This window comes from Parambassis ranga, chromosome 24 (genome assembly GCF_900634625.1).
Source record: "Parambassis ranga chromosome 24, fParRan2.1, whole genome shotgun sequence".
Classification (NCBI taxonomy): domain Eukaryota; kingdom Metazoa; phylum Chordata; class Actinopteri; family Ambassidae; genus Parambassis; species Parambassis ranga.
The window spans coordinates 3,719,204-3,736,535 of record NC_041043.1 but is presented as its reverse complement, the minus strand read 5'-3'; the positions used below and the strand labels follow the sequence as shown (position 1 = coordinate 3,736,535).

Sequence of the window (17,332 nt, the reverse complement as noted above, 5' to 3'; positions counted from 1 at the left end):
GTGTCTGATTCACTCTCCAGCAAGCCGGTCTCAGTGAGTGAGACAGGCAGCCTCAGCAATGCACAGCACCTGTGCAGGAGTGATTAACTGATAACATAAAACAGCTGGTGGCCTCTGGTTGAGGTGGTCAGTGCTGTCACTTCACGGCTGAATTGTTAATGGGGCTTGCTGGGATTTAATGCCTAACTTTGATTGTGGTTCGTTTGCTGCGTTGTCACAACATGTGGACACTTGACATGTAAGTTTATATTCTAGTTCATTTTTAATGAGTCAGTTTAATGTTGCTAATTGATGCATCTACTTCTTCTAAGTTTGTTATGGAACCTGGTGGTGGCTGTGGTGTGTCTCTTGGGTCAAGCGAGGCCAAACACAAAGCTTGGTCCGCAGTCAAGTAAGACTAACCCACATTGAGTTGCTTTCAGACAGGCTAAACTTCAGGTTAACCAGCTTTCTCTCCATAGGCAGTGGCTTAAATTCTGACTGCGTAGGGAATCTGATGAGGCTGACATTGGACAAAGCTCTTGCAGTGGGGAACCAGCTTGAGGTGGAAGCAATCAGTAAGAAGAAGAAGGAAAAATGAGCTTATTCTGAGCAGGTTGGCTTGTTACAGAGAAGTGACACCTGTCACATTTCTTCTTCTGCAGATGGCACCAAGCATGTTGTGTTGACACCCAGCCTGGCTGCTCAGTGTGGATACAGCATGGAGTCTGACCCATGGGGGAACACCAGAATTTATACATCTCTTCTGGGTTGTTATGTAGACAACAAGGTTTGTTAAGCTGAGGCTGCAGCTTTATTTTGTTTTTTTTTATCAGTGACAAGTCACCAAAAATAATACACATTTCCCCCAGATGTTTGTCTCTAAGTGGTTATGGTATCACTGCATGCAACAGAACTTATTTGAACATATTTGCAGTGCAACATTACTTCCTAAAAATATTAAATTATACATAGATATTTGGAAATGGACTTTTCTCCTAATGTCCTGCTGTTCATTTATAGGATGATACAACATTCAATGTTGGCTTGAAACTGCGACTATACAGACACGGCCCCTCAAACGTGGTCAGCCATGATGTGACTCAGACATGCAGCTACACTCGCTGGGCCTCCAAAGAGATTCTGTGTGACAGGAACTACGTGGAAGTGGGTGTCTTTATGCATTTGATTTGACTGTTTGTGTGTGATTAAACTGTAATGTTATGGCTTGTCCTATCTTCAGGTGTCAAACTACATGGCTGCGCCTGATTCACAAAGAGGAACTAAGAGGCAGCCACACAATGTTAAAGATGACTCTCAAGTCAATGCTATTCCTAATGTATGTACATTTATGCCTCAACTTGCTTTTTTTCCCCCTTTTGAACTGGAAAAAATAAAGATAACAAAAATCTCCTTTTGCTGCAGGTGTCTGGGGCATCACCTAGTGTCTGGAAAATTACATTTTTTACTCCTGAACCAGTGACAATGATGCTGAGAGAGGCTGAACAAGCTGGCTACAGTACCATGACCACCTCCAGTCGTCTGGTTATGCGAAGCCCATACAATACAGCAGAGACTTACTCAGTGGATGTAAGCTGCATATTCTTCTTGTCAACTATTCATTTAGTGTTGTTCATAAATGACACTTAAAACCCACTTTCAGATAGCTGGAGTCCCCATGGAGGTTTTCAGGGTGAGTGCTTACTACAAGGCACAAGATGGTCTGAGTGTGGTGAACTTGGCTGCTGCTTGTCCCACTGGTGAGCCTCCATTGTCTCTGGATTTTTTTGTAAAACATTAAATATTACACCATTCAACTTTTTCTTCCTTAATAGGTGGCGTCCTCTTCACTGAGGACGTAATCTCTTGGCATGTGCCACGTCGTCTGACCCCTGTTATGGATGCAAAGTTTAAAATTGAAGAAATGTACATGGGCATCAACGGGCAGAGGCTGGATCAGTCTCAGATGGCCGCCAGGGGGTACACACTGTCCACCACAGGCTTTCACATCATCATGGAGATCCCAGTGGGCTCACCTGATGGTTACTACAAGGTTGTGAGAGTCTCTAGATTTAATTTTCAAGGCTTCAGTCCATTTGCATGTTTTATTAACATGCCATGAATAATTGCAGAGCCATGCCCCAGATTACCAGTACCACATCACCTACACTATCGAGCCCATGCTGGAAGTGCTGTGGAGGGCGGATCACGCAGAAGATACCAGATACAGAGTTTTGTTCCCAATCACAACCCCTCTGATGCCTCGCCTTCCTCTTGTTGAAGATCGTAAGTGCTACTTAGCAGATGTAAAATCCCAGGTGCATGGAATAGGTCTGACTTGCCAGTATTTGTTCCACAGGTACCACCCAAGAAGATCGCACGTTCAGAGTCCATCTGGGGAATTTCCTTGGTGACGTGGAGTTGAGGAACATCACCTTTTCTACTGGTGTGCTCACTGTTGAGGAGAGCCAAGCCAGAGGCTTCACTATCCAGGAGCACAGTTTACCCAGTGGAACCAAAGGCTTCTTGTTACAAGTGCCCTTTGATGCTGATGTTGTGCTGAAGCATGTAAGTCATGTCTGATTCTGAAACTGTCCCTACATACCTGTGACATAACCATGAACTTTCTTGCTATCTGAAGAATTCTGAGCTGTTGGTTACAACCTACTTCCTCCCCCTGATCTTTGGGTTTATTATCCTGCCTGATGAAACTCCCTTTGCCCACCCAGTGAACTTAGAGGCATCCCTGCAGGATGTTGGTGAGATTAAATTAATATACCTTTACTTTAGGAAATGGCACACATTTAAAGAAGTTTCTTAAAATTTGGCACAGACTTGACTCGACAATGAACTCTTGAACCTGTGTTACTAGGTCAAATTTGATAACCTGTGAATTCCTCCATCATGCAGTGCTGCCTACACTTGTTGGAACCTGTGACGAGATTCTGTTCTATGTCAATGTGACATTGGGCAATAAAGGCCGCAATTTTCAGACCATGGTAGGATCTCGACAGCTGACGCCACAGCTGGCTGAAGAATACAAGTTTCAAGAAAACAGCACACACTTCAGCATGGCGGTGCCGTACCTTTCCATGGATGTAGCATTTGAGGTATGTCATAGCTGCACATCATAACTCATAACGGACGCTCTGCACCAGATAATGTTGTTTATCTTGCAGCATATTGCATCAGACTCCATCAGAGCCAGACTTGACATGCTGCTGTGGGACCCTGACAACCAGAGGGTGCTCGGCGATCTCTACCTGGCCTGCAACTTTCCCTTCAGCACAACTTGTAACATGATTGTCTTGTATCATCTGCAGCATTTGTACAAGACATCGTCTTAATCCTCTTGTACATTTTTTTAAAGGTTGCTACCCCAATGGGACAATAACTGCTATGGCTGTAAAGTTGGAATCGGTACCTAATCTTGTCCCAGGCTGGCTGTCGTTAAAGGACCAGTCCTGCACACCAGATTTCAGCGACGACCGCTTCGCCCACTTTACCTTTACGGCTGATTCCTGTGGGACAACAAGAATGGTAAATTTACTTTCTCTGTAATGGTTTGAATTCAATGAGTTTTTTACCACTTTATTTTTTAATTTCAGTTCTTTGATGACTACATGCTGTATGAAAATGAGATTGGCCTGTATTATGACAAAGGAGTAGCCTACACATCCCTCCCTGATCCAGCATACAGGTGGGATAATATATTATAATATATACAATCTAGTTATGTGTGTTTTGCAACTTAATCAACCATTTAACTTTCTCTAGGCAAACAATTTCCTGCTACTATGCGGTCAACAAGACTGAGACCATTTCCTTCACTCATAAGCCAAGTAACTATGAGCCCAGTGCAGAGATCGGTTCAGGACAGCTGATGGTGCAGATGAGGCTAGCTCTAGGTAAAGATCAATGTTTTCATCTGATATGTGCCTTCAGACTCCTGTAAATCCATCAAACTACCTTTCCTCCTGCAGATTCTTCCTACGGTGACTTCTACCAACCAGAGGACTATCCTGTGGTGAAGTATCTGAGGCAGTCTCTGTATTTTGAGGTGGCACTCATGTACTCAACGGACCCCCAGCTGGAACTCATCTTGCAGAACTGTTGGGCTACTCTTCAAGAAGACAGAACGTCTCTGCCGAGCTGGGACATTATTGTGGACAGGTGAAGTGTAAGTTTCTCTAAATATTTGAAGCAATTCTTCTGCATAATTCTATTAAATTCCTTACAAGCTGTGAGAACCATGAGGACGGCTATGTGACCATCTTCCATCCCGTTTTGAGTGACACCACAGACTTGGTCCCGTCTCACATCAGACGCTTCTCTGCGAAGATGTTCGCTTTCACTAAAGATGAAGAGGTTCTGATGGATGAGGTAAAATATCTGAACACAGAATAGTGACTACATTTAGCCCTTTATACCAAACCCTCCTGTGTCCACAGATTTATGTCCACTGTGATGCAATAATCTGTGACACCAGCCAGGCGGAACCTGCTTGCACAGGGCAGTGTGTTCATCCTGCAGGCATCCAGAACTTTAAACCTCCTTTGATCAAAGGTGCAAGCAGAAGTACATGTCAAACAAACCCGAGCACTTAATAGCAAACTCAAATGTGCTGCTGTTGACTTCTTTTCTGCATTTCCAGAACAAAGAAGTTCAAACTCCACCCAACAGAAGCAGATCTCCTCTGGACCTATTCTATTACAGCCAAACCTCCAATAAACATTCGTAAAGCTATGTGTTCTCCTGAAATATTTTTTTTGTTCATGCACCCCAAACGGTCATTTGTTTCATATGTGTATCTGGAGTTTCTACTTTTTGAGGCCTGCTGCAGATTGAGTCTGCTTTCTATTCATGTCCTTCTCCTGAAATTCACTAAAGGTGTGCTAGTCCTCATTTACCAGGATTACAGGTACAGGCTTCCTTTTTCACAAAGTTGCTGTCTTTTAAATGTGAATGCTAAAATGGCATCAGAGGAAGTCTCAATAAGTCCTCCTGAGTGAATTCAAACCTGTGAAGTCTGACGGGCATTGTTCAGTAGAATAAACAAGATTATCTAGCACTTTAAAATAAATGGGTCTACACTGAGACATAATTATCAGAAATACTTTAATAATCCCGGGGGAAATTGCTCAACTAAGGCGTATAAATGCTTTAAAGAGGTTTTTTGCAACGATCAGCTCCTTTTGGCAAAGTGCTGATGTCTATATGGATATACTGTAGCTGTTGGCAATCGAGCATGTGGGCCAAATGCATCCCATTATTCATTAAAGCAAAGTAGACAGTTTGTCTTTTTAATTTATATACATTTTACTATTTAATACACTAATGTTCAAAAGTTTGGGGTCACCAGACCAGTTCTATAGCTTTTCTGATCAGCATAACAGTTCTACTGTGCTAATATAATTTCACAGGAGTTTTCTAATTCTCAATTAGCCTTTTTAACATGATTAGCACATGATTAACACAATGTACGATTAGAACATAGAAATGATGGTTGCTCAAAAAGGGCCTCTGTATACCTTTGTATATTTTCCATTAAAAAGCAGCTTTTTCTAACTAGAACAGTCATTTACCACATTAACAATGTCTAGTCATTTCAACTCAGTGTTCTATAAGTTGTGGTAGCGTGGTAAATTTGGCTTGGTAGGTTGATTTGTTAAATTTGTTCATCTTATTCTTAAGTTGAGCAGGTAATTTAGTTTGCATCGCAGTGGGTAGTGTGCGTGGTGTAGTGTTGATTGGAGAGGAAAAGATACTGATGGCAATGAAGATTGTTGGCAGAAGGTTTTATTTATTCGCAACATATTTTGTAATTATTTTCACTCTCTTAAAATTGACTAACTGTGACTGAGAATTCAGATTATTTTGTATTGCATGTTTTGTGCCAAGTGTGAATTCTAAACATCTTCATTAGCATTATATAAACTCATAAGTACTGGACCCAGCGATACATGTGTGAAACTGTGTACATCTGAAGCAGCTCGTCTCTGACCTGTGGAAAAAGAACATCAATGTACCATAAAGACAATATCCAGTTTAAAACCAGAGGAACACTGCATCACCTCGTACCTTTTATCCCATTCTCTGGGTTTGAACACTGCCCATTACAAACTCCAGCAAGTGGATTTCTGGCATCACAGATTGCAACGTCACAGTGGACGAAAACCTGCAATAAACACATTCACAGCTTCTGCAATTTGCATAGTTGGCTTTGTAAATAAGGACAATGAGCATCATTACCTGGCGGCTCAAGTCATCTTTGTCGTCAGCAAAGGCAAACATCTGGACCTCAAAGCGCTTGAAGTGAGAGGGATACTGAACTCTGGTATCTGACAAGATGGGATGGAAAACTACCTGGTACGTATCCACTGGGTTTGGACAACTGGAATGTTATGACAGTTAATCAGGTGAAGAAGAAGAACAATATATTACCTCTATTTTATTTTTAGCTGGAAAGTTACCCGTTGATGATGAGATTCCATCTGGGCTGGGATGTCCTGTCTTCATCCAGCGTCGCCCAGCAGTTCTCCAGCTCCAGTGACACGTTTGGATTTGTTGCCTTTACCAGCTCCAACTCGAAGTACAGCGGCTGTTGGAGGTATTTGATTATGGGGTAGCCTACGGCCCTGTGAAACACTCTGTAGGAGTTGTCTGAGCGGAGAGACAGACACCGTTAAAGAATCCACACAGTCCACAAGTCTTCTTAAATCAGTAGTTAGGTGATTAGGTTTAAAGATTCTGCAGTGAACTTGATGTCAGGAGGTCCAATTACTTGACCAATGCAGCTCGTTCAAGATCAATTTGCGAGATTGCCTCCTGACTTCAGAGGACACTGTCAGTTTAGAACCAACAACACCTTTATACTCTTAAAGACAGACAATGGTGTCTCTAATCCTCTGCTGTGTTTTACATGCTAAAAAGACATCCTAACTTTTCCTACCCAGAGAAAGTCTCATCACAACTTGCAGCTGGCCCTTTGAAATTTCAGCATAGGGTTCACTCCTGCGAGGTCTGGTGTGAAAGGCCACTGTGTGGGATTTGTTGATGTCATAGTAACACGAAATCTTCAACCTGATTGAAGAGATAACCCATTGAAAAGCTGTGACAGTCTTAAAACTTAATGCTGAGCATTACTTTTTAGGAGACATTAATAGGGGACATAAAATGAACTTATGTCTGCTTTGTTTTAATATATGGTTGCTCTATCTAGTCACAAAGTGCTGCATGAAGTGACAGCTGTGGAAGAGGAAGTGTAACTCACTCATACTCCGGTTCCTCTGAGTTTAACACCCTATTCAGTTCGATCTCGTCTGGCAGAGAGATTTTATTTTCATACATCAGCATCATGGTTTTGGCCAAAAACTAAAAAAAAGAACAAAGTAAAACATCATTTAGCTCCATCTCTGTACTGAGAATCTGCATTGAGCTTGTCAGCAGCACTTAACCATCCTGGTGGTCCCACAGGAGTTGGCAGTGAAGACAAAGTAGGCGTAGCGGGCATCACTGTAGGCTGGACCACAGGCAGGATCTCTGAGTGTGAGCTGACTGGTGTTCAGACTGGGAACAGACTCCAGTTTCACAGCCAGAGCCGTCATGGTTCCATTAGGGAAACACTCTGAGTAAAAGAGGATCAGACGTAAGTGTGTGGCAGCTGTATTCACAAGCAGAGGGAAAAAAAAGATCTCACAAACACACCAGTCAGTGTGGAGAAGAACCTGCAGGCCGCAGAGAATTCTTGGATATTTGCGTTTGTCTCTGGATTAGTCAGAGTCACATTGAGTCTGCCCCCAATGGATGAGGACTCAATAGACTGGGAAATGATGGAGAAAGTTTTAAATGACAAAAAAGTCAAATTATTTGGAAGATTGCGAGAATAAATCTCTGCATACCTCAAATGCAACATCAGGGGCTGAAAATGGCACAACAAAGCTGAAGTGTGTCTCATTCTCCTGGAGGTGGTACTGAATAGCCAAACTGCGGGTCAGAATTTGTTTTCCGACTACAGTCAGGAAGGGGTGGCGTGGGGTTCCATACTCCACAAGGATGTAAAAGTTCTGATCGCCACAGTGACCAGAGACGGAGGGAGGAACTGAAGGGGTACACAAATGATCTGGAAGAGAACCATGTGTCATTAAGCAATTTAATGCTTTTAAACTAAATCCAAAGGATGCTGCTTTCCTCAGCTGATGCTGCAAAAATTAGATTATATTTATATCGGCTAGCTTGTATTGCAAATTACTAATCTGACAATGCTAACCAAGGGCACTAGGTTGATGCCATGTTTAGGGTGTTACCCAGTGGGTTGCTGGTGAAGTAATATGACATGCCAGCTGACCAACATGATCTATGATACAAACATCAATAGTGGTAGTGATTCCATCCAATGATATAATGGCACAGAGCTTGATAGCTGACATGGCTGTTTACTAGCCTTCTAGTTGGCCTGCTGGTTGAAACTTGGCTCCATGACAATGTATTGACCGGGTGTCCTCGGGGCTTTTGGCTGAAGCATTACCAGGCTCACCAAACTGTATTTTTTACTCCCTGACATTCAAATTAGTTTTGTCAGGTAAAATGCACTAAAGTCTACACACAGACCTGTGTCGCCTAAAGAAGCTTCCAGATAAGTGGTGTGAGAAAATGGAATGAACCTCTCCAGCACCAGCAGACCAAAGGTCAGGAGAAGAGAGTAGACAGTGTTCCCCATTTCTTTCTGTTGAGAAATGCACAAGAAATAAACCAAAGACTCAATTTCATTTCCCCAAGATGAAAGCATAATCTCACCCTCTGATGAACCACAGATGCTGTGAAGGGCACTTCAAGTGTGAAGAACTTAAAGCTGCTGTTAGGGGACTGGTGCTCCAGAAGGTTAAAGCCATTGTCATTTAGCTCCGTCACAGACAGAACCTCAGAGGAGCAGTTGATGTGTGTTAGTGCCACATCGGAGGCAAACTGCCCGAGCATTACCTTAAACACCTGCTCCTCAGGAACTGTGTCTGTGGGGCAAAAAGGGGAGATGATTTATTGCTTTACTTGAGTGTGACAAAAGGATGAGACTCACAGTCAAAAATTTGAAGCGGCTGAGACATTAGTGGTGTTGTGGTTGGAAGTAAGACTTTGTATCTGGTGTCCTTGTGAGCAGCATCTTCGGTCCAGAGAAGCTCGAGCATCGGCTCAATCGTGTAAGAGATGAGGTACTGATTATCCTGAACATGACTCTGCAAAGCCGGATTACAAAAACATGTACATTAAACAAAAGGTTTTGCTCCTAAATCCTATCTTAAGACAAATCTTTTACGATAGTTTTATTAGCTGCATTGCTTAATATTGACATTGACCTGAAAGAAGCCACCAGCAGCCCCGACAGGAATCTCAAGGATGATGAGCATGTCATTGACAGACATGCTGAATTGTCTGGCCTCCATATCAGCAAAGGTGATCCTCTGGCCATCAAGTCCAACATGCACCTCCAACAGCTGGAAGTCACTTGAAGAAATGAGCGGGTCAATGTGGCGAGGCACGTACCAGGTGATTGTGTTCGAAGAGAAGGAAACGCTGCCTGTACAGCAGAAAAAAAAAATGATTTATGGATCAACAGTTAGAGCTGCAGGCCTCACAGACAGAAAAAAAGTTGGTTTGACATTTTAGGAAGAATTGGTGATAAGGTCAACATCACTTTCATAACTGCCCAGTAATCAATCAGTCTATAAAAACAGCTAAATCCTCTGATTTTAGCCATAATCCAAAAACCTGCAAATGAAATGAAATGGTTAGAACAATCCTGAGAATAGTCTTAAGATGTAAAGTCACTTAACGTGCAGGCTGTAATCATTTTTTTGTTTGTTTTTAACATAAAAACCAATGTGATTACAGTCTGCTACTGTGGCAGATGTCTCATGTTTGGAGTCTGCCTCAGACTTTTTTTTTTTTTTTTTTTTTTTTTTTTTTTAAAATCCAGGCTTACTGTGCGCTCACACCAAGAGCGACTAAAGCTGTAAAATAGCCAGGTCATTCACTTTCTATGGGCAAGAGCTGAACTCTACGCAAATACCCTATAGTGCGTTTCAGCTGTAAAACACTGACAACCAATTGGAATGTAGACGTTCTTAGCTTGCGTGGATCTTGGGGAACATACTCAGAAACCTGGGCACCTGGCGTTATATGACCCTACTGTTTTTGCTTTTAGAGATCGCCACAAAAAGGCTCTGGCCTGGGACGAGGTGTCACCGGTTTGTTGGTTGGCCTGCTGAGCTGATGACATGCCAGTTTAATTGTTCATTGTAAACTTCCTACAAAATACTAAAGTCCACAACATACCTGCCATTGTTGGACACGCTGTTGCAGCATCAATGTGAGTCACCAACCCTTTGTTTTCCAAGATTGTAGAGGTTTTGAACACAGTCATAGGCACGCCTGCTACCTGTGAGGGAGAGGTTACAGATTAAAGTTAAATCCACAAACATTTAGTGACACAGATGTCAAAACTAAAATAAACATTATGTAATAGGTTTGTGTAAACAAAATGAGTAGCAGCCTGTTGGTGCACGTGCAGTGCCAAATGGATGTTACACAAATGTAATCAGGTTAAAAAGGCAGCTTGATCCAAATCCATTTTGAGTAGTGAGTCTTTCTGAAGGGCAGAATGTACTCACACTGTGGGTGTATGCATCAGCTGGATTCCTTGGACCTCGCACAATCAGTCTTGTAGGGCTGTTTTGGATCCAGTATCCTCTTCTGTTGATCTCACGCACCTTCATCACCTTCTTCACTGGTGTGTACAGCACAACTGCTATCATTGTGAATTCTGCATCAGGAGGCTGGCTCCGTAAGAAAAGGTTTCTTTATGAGCAGAGAAGATGGCTCCTGGATACTTTTTTATTTAAAAGACATAAATCTCATACCTCTGCAGCTTGTTGAAGGTGACTAAATCTTGAATTAGGCTCTGGGATGGGTTGTTCAAGCAGGGCATATTCATCTGGAGCTGCCATTTTCACAGACACCTAGAAATGAGGCCGATCCATAAGTGATAATCTATCACATCTACCTGCCTCACATGGGCCTGAGAGCCACTTATCATTTAGACTGAAACATAACCCCGAGAGTCGTGCTGCATTCACTTACCTCCATATAGTTGGGGTCACAGATGATTTCTCTTGAGGCCCAGGGAGTGTAGTGACAGGTTTCTGCCACCTGGTACACCTCGTCTTTAACCAGCCCATGCAGCCAAAGCTGCAATATGGTTGTGAAGGTTTCATCCTTCTACAGTCACACACACACAGATAAATGATGCATGAAGACACACACTGTACATTCACTGCTGTTATACAAAATGAAACCTTCATTTCTCTTACCACATTTAGTGCAAAACAGTTCTGAATAGAGGCTGAAATCAAGGCGTTCCCCTGCTGGTCTGTCCTCATGCTGAAGCCACATCGAGATGCCAAATGTTTTGTCAGAGGGATGGAAATGTTGTCTTAGAAGAAAGAAAGAAAATAAATAGTCTGAACATTTGTTTTGTAAAAAAAAAAAAAGAAAATTCAACTCACCCACTACTGCAGCAACGTCCAGAAGGTTCCCACCAAGTGGACCAAACTCCACACGTATGACATTCCCCAGACATTTTGAGCTGATATCTGGGAGCGAACATTCATAGAAGATCAGTAATATTATCAAGTGTCCGTGTTGGCACTGAAAACTGACACTTACTTATAGAAGACTTATTTTGAGCCTCTGTGGTTATAAAACCTATCAGCAGAAAGCAACACCTGAAAAAATGATCAAATCATTTTCACAGAAAACCGTGAACATGGAGAAAACACATGAAAAGGAAACAACTACAAACCCCAATCTAAACAAATGACTCATGGCACAAGAGGTGAGGAACCAGAAACGTCTGTGTTCCTGTTTTACACTTTTAAGGACATTTGAGGTGGGAACAAACTTTGCGAGCCTGAGCCTTTGCACAGGTAGACTGAACAAATACAGCCACACACAGGTGGATCCTGTTCAGCCTGATGGGGATAATTGTGTGGATGACTTCAAGGGAGTGTCTGCAGAGAGGCTGCAGTGCATTAGAGCAGCCACCAATAAAACTACAAGGCATTCCACAGAATTTATTGCTGTGAGTAAAACATGAAATGAAGCATGCTTTTTATTTCATTGCTAAGTTGTTAAAACGTTTCACGAAGTATTACAATATTAAATTTAAAATAAGCAAGCAAAACCCATAAAAACGTTTGTTAGCGTGGCGATGTTTGGGCAGTACAAACACATCAACATATAGTCTTCTAGACAAATGTGCTTTAACATGTGATTCAGAACATCCAGCCTATTTATGTGTTCATAAAAGGAGGTAAACATGTGCAGTCAGCATATTGAGAACTACAGTAGATCATCACTAAAAGCAGCAAACTTTGACAGAACTGATGATAATAGTGTGTTTTAGCTAGCATCATCAGAAATAACAAATATATGAAAACCTCATCGATTCATCGCTGTAAATATTGTCTGCCTTGCCCTCACAGTTATTTTTTTAAGGTCTGCTGTCTTTCCCTTTTTTTTTTACTGCCAAATACAGTGTTGGAGTCTGGTTTGGCAGTTGGCCTGTCAGCAGTGCTTTCTCACAGGATTGAAATGTCAAGAGTCCGATTTTACTTTTTTGGCAACTTCCCAGTGAGGTCTGCTGTATTTAGCTGCAGTTACAAGTACAGGCCAAGTCATTAAAAAAATAATTTTCAGTGACAGCACATCACATGGTCTTATAATAACATACAGATAATATATATAGAAAAGGTTTTTTTTCCAGATTCCTACTACTTACAGCCTTATTTGTTTCTATATGCAGCCTCTCTCTCTCTCTCTCTCTCTCCTTTCCTCTCCTCCTCTCTCGCCCCTCCCTGTTCCCTGTAAAAGGGAACAATCTGCTGCTGTCCCGCCTCCACCTCTCCTTCTTGTCCCATCCGTGAAGCTGCTACACCGCACTCCCTCCACCGACCTGCTGCTCGCGGCATATCAGAAGAACATGAGCAGAAAACCGGCCAGATAAAAGTTACTTTCATGGAAAGAAAGGCTTCAAGTGCAGGTAGGTTTTAAAATGTTAAACATTTAAAAATGTTAAATAAGAATGGAGAAACAACAGAAGATTCAGAGATTAACCACATGCTGGAAATCAGGCAGATGTAATAATTGTTCGAAATGATGGTGTCTTCAGTTTCAACTTGTTGTCTCTCATTTCCTCTGAGTTAGTCTGGTCCACTCTAATTTGATTCTGTCAGTGATAATTCTGCATGAGCCCTCCAAGAAGTGACAGCACCTCACGCCTCTTTGCTCACTCCACTACAAGCCATTTCCTGTGTGTGTTTGTGTGTGTGCCATATTGATTTTTTTCCTTCGGAGGACTAATGTGTTGTGCAGTCAAATATGTCCTGATGGACATCCCTGTACATGAGTGTTATGCTCTCTATCCTGACTATAGATGCCTCTGGGGGTATTTCTCATCTTTCAAAAATTAACTGACTCTGTTTCTCATCATGACAACCAGGATCATGGGGTATGGGCAAATCCTCCACCGGCGTGGGAAAGAGGAGGACCAGGTCCACCTCAATGTGGGAGGCGTGCGACATGAAGTGGACCCACACATGCTGCTCCGCTTTCCTCACACGCGCCTGGCTCGTTTGCTGTGCTGCCAGAGCGAGGCGGCGATCCTGGAGCTCTGTGATGATTACAGCCCGGCGGAGAAGGAGTACTACTTTGACAGGAATCCACGTGTTTTCCTGTGCGTGTTGAACTTCTACCACACAGGACGCATCCACATGATGGAGGAGCTGTGCGTCTTCTCCTTCAGCCAGGAGATTGAGTATTGGGGCATCCAGGAGCTCCACCTCAGCTCCTGTTGCAGCAACTGGTACCATGAGAGGAAGGAGTACATCGAAGACAGAGACTGGGACATCAGGAGCGATGACCAGCAGCAACCGAGCTTTCACTCATCCTTCGAGGAGCTTTCTGCTCTCGATAAAGACCTCGCCAAGTTCAAAGGTGCCTGGTGTGCAGAACTGAGGAGCTATGTTTGGCTCCGACTGGAGGATCCAGGTCACTCCACAGCCTCAAAGATCATAGCTGTGGCATCCCTCAGCATGGTGCTCACCTCTATTGTAGCTATGTGTGTTCACAGCATGCCTGAGTTTCAGCGTGTGGACAACAATGAGAGGCCCATTGAGGACCCCGTTCTGGGCATTCTGGAGGGGATATGTATCACCTGCTTCTCCTTGGAGTTCATCATCAGGCTGATTGTGGCACCTTCTTGCAGGAAATTCCTCGGAAACCCCTTAAACATCATCGATGTTGCTTCCATTTTACCGTTTTATGCCACTTTAGCTCTGGAGACGGCAGACGAGGAGAGCGCAGAGGAGAATGAGGACCTGGAAAATGTGGGAAAAGTGGTGCAGGTTCTGCGCCTCATGAGGGTTCTTAGAATCTTGAAACTGGCCCGTCACTCCATCGGGCTGCGGGCACTGGGTGCCACTGTGCGCCACAGCTACCAGGAAGTGGGGCTTCTTCTTCTCTTTCTCTCGGTGGGAATCTCCATCTTCTCTGCTCTTATCTACTTTGCAGAGAAAGAGGAGGAGAACACAGATTTGGGGACCATCCCTTCAGGGTGGTGGTGGGCCACAATTACAATGACCACAGTGGGTTATGGTGACACGTGCCCAGTGACGCTGCCAGGGAAGATAGTAGCCACCTTGTGTATCATCTGTGGCCTGTTAGTAGTGGCTTTGCCCATCACCATCATCTTCAATAAGTTTTCAAAATATTATCAAAGAAACAAAGCCATCGAGGGGCAGTGCATCACCAAGCCTGAGAGGCAAGACCCTGAACTCCCTTATTACAACATCAGAGACTTGTTCACAGGGAGTGTGTATCCTTTCATAGGAGGCATCACCTTCAGGAACAGTGAGAGCAGTGTAGGAGACGACACAGATGCCTCCAGTCTCCAGGATATCGAGGTGTACGATAATGACACTGAAAATGGAGCAGCAAAATGACATCCCTGCCATTTCACTGAGTATTACTCCCTTTATGGCTGCAAGTCACACCGAGGCCTCTGAGGGCAGAGTGCTTCATCACTGACCTTCTCTCCTGCACTGTCTTCCTCCAGCAATTTGACAGAGAAATATTGTGGCCATGAAGTTTTTCTTACAGGGGAATCGCTTGTGAAATATACGGCGTCGCTAAAACCAGGAAATCTAAAGGGAATTATCTGAACCTTGCTCAGAGGTTTGAAAGCCCATTTTCCGCTCGAGAAAACTGCAATGATGCATGTAGGAGGCCATAATGTTAATGTTTTTCAAAGTAATGTCCTTTATTGATCTGTCTGCTCGCTGAATGTTCAGACTCAGAGTTTCGCAAATGCAAAAGTCTAGGATGACAACAGTTTGATGTTTAAAAATGGTGTTATAGATCTCTAGTGCCTGCATGACTAGACATAAATAATGCATTTTTGAAAGACAGAAATAAAAATAGCTGTGTAGAATTATGCAATATTATTGATGAACTGGTGAACTGAAGCCTCATTTCTCTGTTGGAGCACTGTGATAAGCACAGATGTGCAGATAATAAAGTTTGGGATTGAGCATGCTGGGTGGGTATAAAATAAAACCAAAGAAAGATGCTTCTCATTTCTGGCAGTTTATAACTTCATTGGCACCGAAAAGGCAAATTCACACTTTTACTCTTCCTGAATGTATTGATTTCCTGTCTCGTGTTATCATTTCCACTCAGACGAGCTGCTGTCCCACAAACAAGCAACAGACATAAAGAAAATCTTTTCTCCGCAGGGGTCTCTAAGGTGCTCGTGCATCTTCGCTTAACATCAAGCTGTTATGTGAACTATTTATTTTGACTGAAGCCGGTTTCTTCTCTGGAGGCTGAATGTTTAGCCATCTTACTTTACATCAGCTTGTAAACCCAATTACTCTCTTATTATTCATTAACAGTTGCAAATGAGCTTCGATCATTTGGCTTCCTGTATCAGCTAGCACATTAGCATATTGCTTAATCCACACTTCAGGTTTTTTGCTTTTGTCAGTTTCCATTTATTGTAATGACAGACACTGAAAATTAGTGACTGATTGTCACTAGTCTATTTACATACAGATGTAAAGAGCACACTACATCACAGTGGCTATGCAGTTACATGGATAAAATCAAATGACAGCAAATGACTCAGCCCCTCCTGCTTATAGTTTGTGTTAAAAATGCTGCAAGCTGTAATTAGGGGTCAAGTGGATTTTGTGGTATTGTTATACTTTGATTTTTTGTTGTTGCACATGACCTGTGTGAAGCACATGTTATCATCAGAGGTTGAATGTGAGATTCAGAGCGATTTGTTTTGCAGGGTGTGCACTCTGCAACCACAACACGTCGGTGCCTGAAAGCCTTGATCAACATGGAGACATGTCTACAGTCTGTGCACACACACACTTCTCTCTTTCTTTCTTTTTTTTCTCGGCTTGAGGGGCATTTTCTGTCTTTTAAGGACAAACTGTACAGGTGCAGGCAGCGATCGACCTCATATGGCCTGTTTTGATTTTCCAGTTTTCCAGTGTGCGCACAAGTTTGCGTAGGCACAGATAGGTGGATACACCAGCTCTGTGGCACACAGACCTTTGCATGCTTGCAGATTCAGAAAGATGGCCTCCTGTGTGTATTGGTTGGTTTATGCCTGCATTTGTGCATCTTCTATTAACTAAACGTGTAGGAAGATCGCTCAGATCAACAGAATAAAATGTGTTTTAGCGTCCATCCTGTAGATGCTAATCATTGTCCACAGGTCAGAGTAGTATCTACAGTGGATTATAATCTCAGTTTAAGACAAACAACTGCTATAAAGAAAATAAAAAAGGAAGTAATGATATTTGGATAAAATGATGCATCATTGTCATATTGATTGATTTAAATTATTAATTAATAATCACACTAGAGTGTAAAAGGTACATTGAAGAAAAACAATGTTGGTGGAAAATGATATGGATCTATACCTGGGGGGTAGTTGCAGTAGTTGCAAATGAACAGATAGCATGTGTTTCTCACTATTACTCTCAGAATCCTTGTGGCTTTGGACATTGATTCAGATGAGGGAAGTTGATTTGATAGTCTGTCAATTTGCTGCCAGCAAGAGGTTTGCTTACTTCAGGACGTGTACTTACTGCAGCAGTTTGATGCTTTATACATTTAATTGTAGCTGTTGTAGGTGACTTTACTCTGCAGAACAACTTCTATTGATTACACACTGAAAAAATAGAATTATGTTGTTAATATATCAGATGTTCATCTCATGTAACAT

The 17,332-nt window shown here is 42.6% G+C and overlaps 3 protein-coding genes across 3 annotated transcripts; 2 read left to right on the top strand and 1 right to left on the bottom strand.

Annotated features, from left to right (window-relative positions):
• Positions 1–11: 11 nt before the first annotated feature.
• On the top strand, positions 12–4,710 carry LOC114429037 (zona pellucida sperm-binding protein 2-like). Its single transcript, XM_028397885.1, has 21 exons — positions 12–238; positions 312–391; positions 462–557; positions 645–769; positions 1,003–1,146; positions 1,223–1,318; positions 1,405–1,569; positions 1,643–1,739; positions 1,815–2,032; positions 2,112–2,265; positions 2,339–2,547; positions 2,621–2,738; positions 2,890–3,089; positions 3,159–3,273; positions 3,350–3,519; positions 3,588–3,679; positions 3,757–3,887; positions 3,963–4,152; positions 4,221–4,362; positions 4,431–4,557; positions 4,634–4,710. Exons 1-21 carry the CDS (start codon positions 222–224, stop codon positions 4,708–4,710), a joined length of 2,763 nt encoding a protein of 920 aa, XP_028253686.1. The 5' UTR covers positions 12–221.
• A 1,162-nt stretch (positions 4,711–5,872) lies between these two features.
• Positions 5,873–11,942, bottom strand: LOC114428649 (uncharacterized). The gene is made up of 21 exons (XM_028397247.1): positions 11,834–11,942; positions 11,698–11,756; positions 11,538–11,624; positions 11,343–11,464; positions 11,113–11,250; positions 10,893–10,991; positions 10,644–10,808; positions 10,309–10,411; positions 9,330–9,550; positions 9,053–9,209; positions 8,776–8,987; positions 8,590–8,704; positions 7,881–8,101; positions 7,687–7,801; positions 7,437–7,606; positions 7,253–7,353; positions 6,932–7,062; positions 6,453–6,642; positions 6,232–6,373; positions 6,061–6,157; positions 5,873–5,983 (listed from the first exon to the last, which is right to left on the bottom strand). Exons 1-21 carry the CDS (start codon positions 11,854–11,856, stop codon positions 5,889–5,891), a joined length of 2,763 nt encoding a protein of 920 aa, XP_028253048.1. The 5' UTR covers positions 11,857–11,942; the 3' UTR covers positions 5,873–5,888.
• A 1,001-nt stretch (positions 11,943–12,943) lies between these two features.
• Positions 12,944–15,568, top strand: LOC114428650 (potassium voltage-gated channel subfamily S member 3-like). The gene is made up of 2 exons (XM_028397248.1): positions 12,944–13,072; positions 13,532–15,568. Exon 2 carries the CDS (start codon positions 13,536–13,538, stop codon positions 15,030–15,032), a length of 1,497 nt encoding a protein of 498 aa, XP_028253049.1. The 5' UTR covers positions 12,944–13,072; positions 13,532–13,535; the 3' UTR covers positions 15,033–15,568.
• The last annotated feature ends 1,764 nt before the right edge of the window (positions 15,569–17,332 follow it).